We start from the raw sequence: 10,663 nt of genomic DNA, 5'->3' as shown, positions 1-10,663 counted from the left end.
ACAGTAAAATAGGTTAATTTTGTAGTAGTTGGTTTCCACCACAGTATTTACATGGATATAAGCCCTGCCCCCTCTCCAGCGCGTCCTGTTTGAATGACAGGAGTAAACACAACTGACAGCCACGGTGAAACTCCAGCGGTTAGGGTGAGAATATTCGCATTGCGTCCGTTGTGAACGCAGCATAACGCAGTTCAGAAACCACTGTTCTGACGCTTTTAAAGTAACTTCGAGATTTTAACAGTATCAGGGGCACGCAGGCCATGGTGACCGTAGGACGTACAATTATTTTCGGGGCTTCACGGCCAGAACGGCCGTCACGGCCGCCGTGAAAATCCTACCCTGGTGCACTATCACGATAGATACATCATCTCTGAAAAGGCATATCGTGGAGACCTAATATCGTCTCGACGATATATATCGTCATATCGCCCACCCCTAGTGACAACCTCCTTCCATCAGCAAGGGCATTGAAGATGAAACGTGGCTGGGTCTTTCAGCATGACAATGATCCCAAACACACCGCCCGGGCAAAGAAGGAGTGGCTTCGTAAGAAGCATTTCAAGGTCCTGGAGTGGCCTAGCCAGTCTCCAGATCTCAACCCCATAGAAAATCTTTGGAGGGAGTTGAAAGTCCGTGTTGCCCAGCGACAGCCCCAAAACATCACTGCTCTAGAGGAGATCTGCATGGAGGAATGGGCTGAAATACCAGCAACAGTGTGTGAAAACCTTGTGAAGACTTACAGAAAACGTTTGACCTCTGTCATTGCCAACAAATAACAAAGTATTGAGATGAACTTTTGTTATTGAACAAATACTTATTTTCCACCATAATTTGCAAATAAATTCTTTAAAAATCAGACAGTGATTTTCTGGATTTTTTTTTCTCATTCTGTCTCTCATAGTTGAGGTATACCTAGGATGAAAATTATAAGCCTCTCATCTTTTTAAGTGGGAGAACTTGCACAATTGGTGGCTGACTAAATACTTTTTTGCCCCACTGTACATGTGGTGTACTGTGAAATGCATACGAGCCATTTATTAGGAGTCATGTTTATATTTACCCGTTCATTTCCCAGATTCAGGTCTGCAAACGTGTATTTCTGTACGGCGTTCGAGGTAGCTAGAAACAGACAAAACGCAGAGAAATTAGTGCCTGTTCAACAAGTGGAGTCCATGAGAGCAGAGCATATTGACGGTGTTTCTTCTCCTGGCTGTAGTACCTTGAGGCTTGCATGGCGTGGCTCTGAAACACAGCTTGGCTCTTTCTCTGCTGGTGAGTTTACAGTCTGGGGGGCAGAGAGGACACAAGACATTGCTTTCTATGTGTTTACACATACAGTACAGACACACTTCCCTTTAAGACTGCCACTCAAAGTATTTACAGGGGGTGTAAGAAATAATTCACTCTTTCACACTGTTCTTTTATTTATCCTTTATTTATGCGGGGCACAGCTATAATTAACGATGAGCTTTTTTTAGAATAATACAATAACATAATTGTTTTAGAAATAAATAATATTTGAAGAATTCCAGGACGTTTTAATGCCATTTCAAGAATATCTTGATGGATATCAGGATCATTTTTGATGCTGTGTTCTTTAAGTTGTGAGGGAAAGACCAAACCCTCAGAGAAAGAGCAGAGTGACAGGGTGAGTCCTGTTATATTAACCCAAAGATATTGTGTGATCATTGAGAGTGCGGCTGTGTTTACCATCTATTCCCAACTAAATAAACAGAGAAGCACAGAGCGCTCGCTCACCTTTATCCTTTGCTGGGTTGATACACTTGTGGAGGCGCCAGTGTTGACTGCTGCTGGAAACCTGGATGATGTGGAACTCACGAAGCCCCGCTTCACTCTGCAAGCCCACAGGAAGTCCATTTAAATGATGAGCAAGCAGTGACATGTGGTTCTTACTGGCAGTGTGTGACATGCTGGGTATCTCACAGTATTGATGTTCTCCACATCTATGAAGACCAGCGTCCCCCCGCTGCCCTGGTCCTCCAGGCTGTGGTGAGGAGGACCGCTGCTGCGGCAGGCCGACGCCTTCACACTCAGAGAGCGGCTGGCACAGATGAAGACGGAGTGACGCAGCACCCGGTGGCTGCACAGGGAGAGAGAGGAACACATGTCTCTGCTATCACTAACTGGTATCTCTTGGCAAACTGAAATATATGTACAGCTTTCAATGATTGTGTGATTTTATTCTTTACATTATGTTGCCACTGTCATGGAAACCACAACAGTGAAGTCCTTGTAATGCAATGTTAATGATCGCGCCCTCGACCTGGAAGATGCTACAGCAGCATCTGAAGCTGGCCAGTAAGATTCCACTCACAGATTAAAAAGTACTTTAATTAAATCTGGAGAGCATCTGCAGGCATTACATGTGTGTTGTTTTGAGGTATTGTTGTGACTAGGGATGCACCGAATATTCGGCCGCCGAAAATTATCGGCCGAAAATGGTTAAAAAGGCCCTTTCGGCTTTTGGCCGAAAAAATATCACCGAATGTCAGGGAACAGGGTTACGTTGGTAAGCTAACGTGTTGTTGTGATGACGTAATCAAAACACGGCGACAAACACGGCGCGCGACCATGNTTGATGGTGGGGTGAGATTTGGTCATAAACAACATTTCTTGTCAACTTCCCAGAGGGAAAAATTGATTCAGAGATCATGACAGTGGTAATCAATGGGTAGGGTATTGCTCTTGTTGTCCTTAGCAAACAGCTACAATTGAATGTTGCTGTTATTGAAAACTATGCTACCTGAATAATAAGGTCTGTAATACAAGCTAAATTGAATGATGTGTACATATTAGGGATGCACCGAATATTCGGCCGCCGAAAATTATCGGCCGAAAATGGTTAAAAAGGCCCTTTCGGCTTTCGGCCGAAAGGGTTCTAGCACCGAAAAAATATCACCGAATGTCAGAGAACAGGGTTACGTTGGTAAACTAACGTGTTGTTGTGATGACGTAATCAAAACACGGCGACAAACACGGCGCGCGACCATGCTCGCGGCTGGCTCACAGCCAACATGTCTGCCGCTTGGAGATATTTAAAAATATCAGAGAAAGAGGCGCGGATTGCGATTTGTAAAACGTGTTCAGCTGACATTTCTCGAGGGGGTGTAACTGCAAAGACTTTCATCACTTTGGGATTACTCCACCACTTGAAATCAAAACACCCGGACAAATATGCGGAGTAAGATCAAATCACAAGCACTGACAGCGAGAGACTGTTCAGCGCTGCCTCTCATGTGCTTGATGAGAAGAGGAACAGACTTATGGCTGATAAAGCAGAGAAGCTAATGTTCATTAAAAAGAACCTCCCACTTTTCCTTAATAAGTAGACAAGGCTGGTTTATCATAAGCTTATCTAGTTCTACATGTCTACTCTATACCCACTTTCCTGAACAATTTTCATTGTGAGTTATAATTCACCATCTCAGGTTATCATTAGGGGGAAATGACAGCAGCACAGTGTTCAATATATTGTACTTTCGGTATCTAAATGATACAATGTTGTTTACATTGCTCATGAGGACAGACCACCTTATTTGCAGATTCTTGAAATTGTAATTTAATTTGTAATTGATTGTGGATTTTGTATCCAGTTTTCACTTTATGTATCTTTATACAATGTTTACTACTTTGCTTATGAGGACAGACAGCCTTATTTACAGATTCTTGAAATTGAATTGTAATTTCATTTGTAAATAGTTACATTCATGTGGATTTATCCAGTTCACACATTTGTATGCATGCACTTATAGGTGCATTTGTTGTTGTTGAAGGCCTGGCTGTTACAGTCTTTATTTACACTATTTTGGTGTAGGCCTACTGGCCTAGATGTTTATGCAGTTTTAAAGCACCTTGGCTTTGTTCTGAATGCACTTTGTTGTAGTTATCCTACAGAGAAAAGAAAATGCACTTGACTTGGAATGAATGTACTGTATGCATTCAAAAGTGCTGAATAAATGTTTTATGGACCCATAATAGTGATTATTATTTAAGTTAAGTTAATTGCCATAATCATGTCTTTTTCCATAATCAGGTAGCTGAACAACATTGGTAAAAAATGTATACATTATATATATATATATATATATATATCTATTAATCATTTTCGGCCTTTCGGCATTCGGTTTTCGGCCAACTGTTTCCTATTTTCGGTATCGGTTTCGGCCAAGAATTTCCCATTCGGTGCACCCCTAGTTGTGACTTGTTTTCTCTTGAAAACACCACTTCTCTCAATCAGATTACCTGTAGACAGATTAACTCTTTATGATGATGTTCTGATCATCTATGTTCTCTGGTTTACTTTTTTATTTGTGTTCTGTAACTATGCTGCTGCCTATCTCGGCCAGGACTCTCTTTTTTATCTCAATGAGGCTTTCCTGGTTAAATAAAGATGAAATAGAATGAAAATAAAGGTTAAAAAGAAAACAATGTGACATAATTCAACACAGAGCATTCTGCTTAGTGTTTGTTTCGTACACTCACCAGTTCCCCTCTCTATTATTTGCATCCTTTTTGTCTTCATCCAGTATAATGGAAGCAGACTACAGAAGTTTTATTTGAATTTAGAAGAAATGTCTGAGCCTCTGATTGATACTTGTAATATGTGAGAAACCTCCTGCAATGTAAAGGGCTGAATGAAGGATTGAAGGGAATCCAGGATATGATTGACATATTCTTAAAAATGGGCTTCACTTTGATGAAGTTGTTCCTTTGAGAAAAAGGCTTCTCATGTTCATGGTTAGTACCTAGAAATTATCTTAATAGCAATTCCCCTCCTTTCCATTTATTTCAAGTCTTACCTGATTTTGTTTCCCTTCTCTGTGCTCTCGTAGTAGAAGAGGAAGTTGATTTCGTGCACCCCCTCCTGGTCTGGTCCTCGGAGCCACAGAGGCAGCTGGGTGGACTCCCCCGGCTGCAGCGTGCTGCCCTCTATCGGGATCTCCATCACACCGGACGGCTGGCTGAAATCCCCCGCTGAGACCAGCACCTCAGTCGCCACGGAGCCAGGCTGCCGGGGCGTGGCCAGCGTTTTATAGGCGGAGCAGTTTTCAGCTGAGGTGGGGCTGACAGGCGTGAGGGGAGTCGTGGTCTGGCTGCCAAAGGTGAAGAAATCAGGGTGTGTGGACGCCACTCGAAGGCCGGATAGAGCGACACCGCTGACGTTACAGAACTCAACGTAGGCCTTCCTGATCTCACCGCACAGCAGAGCAGTGGGAAACTGCAGGAAGAAGACCTGACACACACACACACACACACACACACACACACACACACACACACACACACACACACACAACCACCTTTGACTTGTTTTTTTTTTGGAACTTGAAATAACTAAATCTTGTTTTTTAGATCAAGTGTCCTCATTTGACTAATTCTGCATTGTCCGTCATGGGAAAGACTGTTATGATCAACTTTAAAAAGTGACTGCAGAGACGTGATCGCTTTATATTCTTCTATAATGCAGAAGTCATCAACAGGAAGACATGTTGGGGAGTGGTATGAACATTAGTAGTAATTTAACTTGATTTTAATGAGCACATACTAAAAGAAAGTCTGTCTTCAGGGAAGTTCAGATTGGGCTCAAACTGGGCCAGACTGGGTTCGGACTGGGTTTTAGGATGGACTCAGAGTCTTTAGATTTACAAGACTTTGTTGCAGGTGTTAGTCAATGTTACCTCCATTAGCGGCATGGGTGGTGTTATGATGGGATCCAGACGCCGATCCAGACCGTGTCGAATCACCATCTTGTCCTCTTTGGTCTGATTCAATCGTGGGCCCTGGATCTTCAGATCCTGTCTGCCACGGACCACCATCAAGTCTAAAGTCTGCTGGCCTGTGGACAGGAAGACATCCACACTATGTGTCAGGGTGCTTTTATTTTTTAAATTTTCTAGAGAAAACATTTTTGATCCAAACCAAATGAAAGCTTGTTGAAAATACAACCTTTATGGAAAAAGTGGAGAATTTACATATCCCAAAGACGACCATCCCTTGTTTGACTGTTTCTATACACCGATTGAATGTATATGTATAGACATGTATGTATGGTCACATGTATGTGTATTGAATGTATATATGTATGTTGATATGTATGCATGTACATGTGTAGACATTTGCTATTTCAAACAACCCCTGTGTACTTTTTCGTTTTTATTTTACTTTGATTAATTTTGTTTGCTATTTCATTTGTCACTTTCGGGTCTCTAAAAATATATGATTTGAAAAACTGTACTTGTACTATAATGTGACCCCAAATAAATAAAGAATAAAAAAAAAAAGAAAAAAACAACCTTTACTGTAAACAATGTGGAGAAGTTTGAACTTGATCCATTAGAAAGCAAAGCCACACCCAGACATATTAGCATAGAGCACAAAGGTTCAATCAAATGAATATCACCCGAAGAGTGTGTGTGGGTGTGTCCTACCTTCAGTGCTGGGAGCCGTCTCTCCAGAAGAGGCTGCAGCCAGGTTATACACCACACCCACAATGTTCAGCTGCCCAATACTGTGTGGCAGCAGCCGGAGTCGAGCCTAAGGTCAAAGGGCACAGTAACTATGAGAAGAACAACACAACTACATGTCTGGTAAGCCTTAAGCATCACAATTAGCTAGAACATTAAAAAAACGTTTTAAGTAATTTCAATTATCTTTAAACTAGTTTGTGGCGAGTGTGACACACACAAGCAAGTATATTGAGCCATAATATCTCCTCAGTGTGCCGCTAGTTTTCTATATACAGTACTTACCAATTTGGTCTCCTCCGGACCCAAATGAAACTCCAGGATAATCTCAGTGGTGACGATGTCATCTTTCTGTTTCATCTGCTGGTGGAAACATATTGAAATGTTAGTAGAGTATATTAAAGCATTCATCTAACAAAGAGAGGACAGCTTGCCCACCCCTTGAGTTAAGGTCTCCTCATTTGTGATGGCCTCTTCTGCATTCTCCTGGGATGGAGATGTGCCTTCAGCTGTGAAACTCCATAGTAGGGAGAGGTTGGACAGAGCCAGAGGAACCTTCAGAGGGTTCCTGAACAACACCTCCACTACGATTGGCTCTGCACAGACACAAAGAGAGCAATATGAGCAGGTAGCATATAGTGCTGGGATGGCTACATGCTTTTGCTAAATTAAATAGTTTTCTGAAGGGTATGCAAACGTCCGTATGTGAGAACACCTCGTACTTCAGTTGAGATCAATCTAGATACAATTGTATATAGTGTAGAGCACTGATTTGTGTAGGCCAAACCAGAATTAAGCTTTGCAAATGTTTATGACACTCACACATTGTGTTCAGCAGGATAACCTCCACATGTTTACAAAACGTTTGTAATTGTTGAAGCATAAAGAAAATCGGCAAAAGAACAAAGATAATTTTATGCTATGAAGGAACTACATCATGGTCGCAACACCACTGCTAAGCTAAAGGCTGCTAATGATGACGTTTAGCAGTCTCATTTAGTCGCTCGTTAGCAACTGCTATGTTTTTATGAAACTTTGGTCATTCAGTGGCGTATCTACGGACATATTTTGTGTTGTCAAATGTGCAAATCTCTTAAGCTTGTATTAACTACAGAACTTATTTCAGGCAGCTAACCACAAACACGTTGAAAAACAGTTATCTTCAACAAATTGGAGCTGGAAGTGGTAAAGTTCTGATAACTAGCTCTGACTCATTTTGTTTTGTAGGACTCCTTCCTGCACCACACTATAGTTTTGTCTTACCCTCGGCCACAGCCAGAGGGCAGCGCAGGTTGTCCGTCTGGCTGTTCAGGCAGCACTGGCTTGGCTGGAAGTTTCCTGGGACGAACCCCCTGTTGGCCGAAGCCACCAGCTGCTCCTCCAGGTGGCCCCACATGGATGCTTGATCCTGGTCATACTCCTGATCCAGGGACACATGAGTCGCTGCCTGCTTTTCCCCTGCACACATCAGGTTATACACAATATGGGTTTTAACATTACACTGGGCAAAAGTGGGGTCATAAAGCTAACAATTTGTATGATGTCACATTTTCCTAGCGTATGATATTAATAATAACTTTTACGCTCACTAGAAATGGCTGTTAACTCACATGACTGATCAGGTTCCCACAATGCAGAAACAACAGTAAGGTATGGACAGTAAAAAGTCATAAGAACCAATCCCTCGTCTTTTCTTAAGATTTGATTTCAGCTGGGAGGAGATCACAAACAAGTGACCACTGGGTGTGTTACCTTCTGCGAGGCGGCGTTCATGTCCAAAGTAGACTCTGGTGGCTGAGCTGTGGATGCAGGGCAGAGGCAGCTGTGGGAGGCTGTCTTCTTTTTCTCCTATCACACTCTGAAAACACACAACAAGGTCAAACATGATATTGTTATCCTCACCTTTTATATATTACATCTACATTTTAAAGACAATTTATATTATAACCAAGATCACTTTATTATGCAAATGAATGCCTTTTTCTACTTTTGACTACACATGGACTGATGAAAATAAACTAAAATGCAACTTATTTGATACAATTTGTAACATAGTCTCCATCATGTTTTGACCCACAGAGCTTTATGGAGGTAACAACAGTTTCGTATAGTGGTGTTAGAAAGCTTCCAGCTATACTAAAGATGTCATTGTAGACTGACTATCCCACTTTTAAATACAACTTGCTCTCTTATTAACGTTGGTTACATTTGTATGACCATATCACTAAAATACTTCCAAAAAAATACCCATTTTGGAGAACATACAAATGGTTTACAGATTCTGAAAGAGGTAGACCCCACAAAGACCCCATTTAAAAAAAACAGAATAACATGCTATCTTATTTAAATAGAGCGTCTTCAATAACAACCTCTGGTAACACACAACAGGGCTTCAGCTTCAGAGATTCAAGGGCTTTCCATCAGAACCGGTACCTTATAAACATAGAGATATTCCCGGAGGAAGGCGCCCTGCTGTGTGGCTGTCTGCCTGCTGTCATTGGTCAGGATCTGTCTGAAGGCCGTCACAGCGTTCTCTGGTTGGCTGAGTGTGAAGGACTGACGGCCGATAGTGAAGTTGATGTGGTCCTCCGCCAAAGACCAGCCCCTCTCCTTGTACACCTGCATGGCTTGGCAGTAACAGCGCAGTGCGTGCCTCCTCTGTGTACAGAGACAGTAGAGTAGAACATTAACAAAGAGTGTGAAGTTTATCATGTTGCATGAGACGTTTCATAATAGATCAGACACCTCATTCCCTGTAATGTCATCTTTACATTTCTTGTAGTACTTATAACCCCAGGATTCCCCTCACATATTTTCCAACAACAGCAAGTCAATACAAAGTATTACAAGTGTATTTAAAAGTGCAACCTGAACATTCTCAGTTTCGCCCAGAATCTAATAGATATGTAATTACAACAGAAAAAACAGAAAGTCTCTGTCCCATGGATCTATAAGAGGCAGGGCCCCGTTATTCCTATGCAAGCTGCTCAGAAAGCCAAAATGGCCTGACTCTTGAGAGCTCAAATATGTGGATCTTTCAGGACTCTCTTGCGTTTTTCTTAAGCCTCGCCTCCAAGTCAGAAGTCACATCTCTGCTCAGTCAAATGAGGGAAAATAACTCTGAATACGGCTATCAGCGCAAGTTAGAACTTATAGGACTGAATGAATTTACTGAGGGCTAAGAAAACGCTGATTTACAGATCTCTTATTCCCAATGTATTTTTTCTTCACACAATGGCATATCGTGTCAGACACTGACGTTATAGTACCACAGCCTGGCCACTACGAAAATGTGCTACGACGGCCACAGTCTTTCCTGTGGGCTTCACTAGTATGCTTGACTAAAGCATACATGCATGTTTACAAAAAACTGTTGTAATAAAATGGAAAACACAAACTACCTGGGATTGTACGTGTTAGCAATAGCACACAAAACAAGATGGGACATTGGACCAGATTGAGTAAGTCCTAAAAGGCTCACCTGTCCTGCTTTGCTGAAACGATGACCAGCCAGGATCATATGGAAGGCAAACTTGCGAACCATAGGGTTACGCATGTTGATGAAGCAGTGGGCAGCCTGTTCCAACAGCAGAGCACTGCGCAGGTCAGAGTCCTGCACAAACAAACAAAACAAAAAAAAGTAGTTTTAATCCTCTGCCATTCATAGGACAATTCTCATTTGCATAACAACACAAAATGCTGCAACATGACTTACATATTGAGAAGTTAATTAGTGGTAAGAAATTGCATTCAACAGTCCATTTATCAGTTTTCCAGCCTGTGTATATGAGAACACTATACGATGGACTTTTCATTAAAGTGGAGTGACGTGTGCAGTGCACCCGAGACGTACATCAGGACTAATTATGAAGCGGCTTCCTCACCTCGCTGGTCATCTTAATGAGGAGAGTTGCAGCCTCAGAGTATTTGACCTGACTCTTGAGTATCTCGGCGCTGAGTAACGCACAGCGCTCAGCCAGCACCATGTTCCTGAAGAGAAGACATGTTACAATGCTTGATTATGGCAAGACACAAGGATAGGAGATAAAAAGGATAAGCTACAAGGGAATACTCTCATGGTCAGTGTATGTTTTGGTCATTGGATTTTCTTTTCACAAATGGATATTCAAAAACAAAAAACGACAGGATATTTGATTTTCGTTTTAAAATTGAAAATT

General features: G+C 41.9%; 1 protein-coding gene across 1 annotated transcript; it reads right to left on the bottom strand.

The window, feature by feature from the left end:
- Positions 1-1,027: 1,027 nt before the first annotated feature.
- LOC104956338 (trafficking protein particle complex subunit 8) lies at positions 1,028-10,476 on the bottom strand (the record flags this gene model as incomplete). Its single annotated transcript, XM_010783815.1, has 14 exons — positions 10,370-10,476; positions 9,967-10,098; positions 8,919-9,143; positions 8,238-8,343; positions 7,749-7,943; positions 6,924-7,081; positions 6,771-6,848; positions 6,450-6,555; positions 5,700-5,857; positions 4,821-5,254; positions 1,945-2,101; positions 1,759-1,855; positions 1,220-1,285; positions 1,028-1,119 (listed from the first exon to the last, which is right to left on the bottom strand). Coding segments are annotated over exons 1-14 (2,106 nt in total), but the record flags the coding sequence as incomplete, so codon positions are not given.
- Positions 10,477-10,663: the final 187 nt, after the last annotated feature.

This window comes from Notothenia coriiceps, unplaced genomic scaffold (genome assembly GCF_000735185.1).
Source record: "Notothenia coriiceps isolate Sejong01 unplaced genomic scaffold, NC01 NC01_scaffold00025858, whole genome shotgun sequence".
Lineage (NCBI taxonomy): Eukaryota > Metazoa > Chordata > Actinopteri > Perciformes > Nototheniidae > Notothenia > Notothenia coriiceps.
The sequence above is the reverse complement of the archived record's forward strand: the minus strand, read 5'-3'. Positions and strand labels throughout refer to the sequence as shown.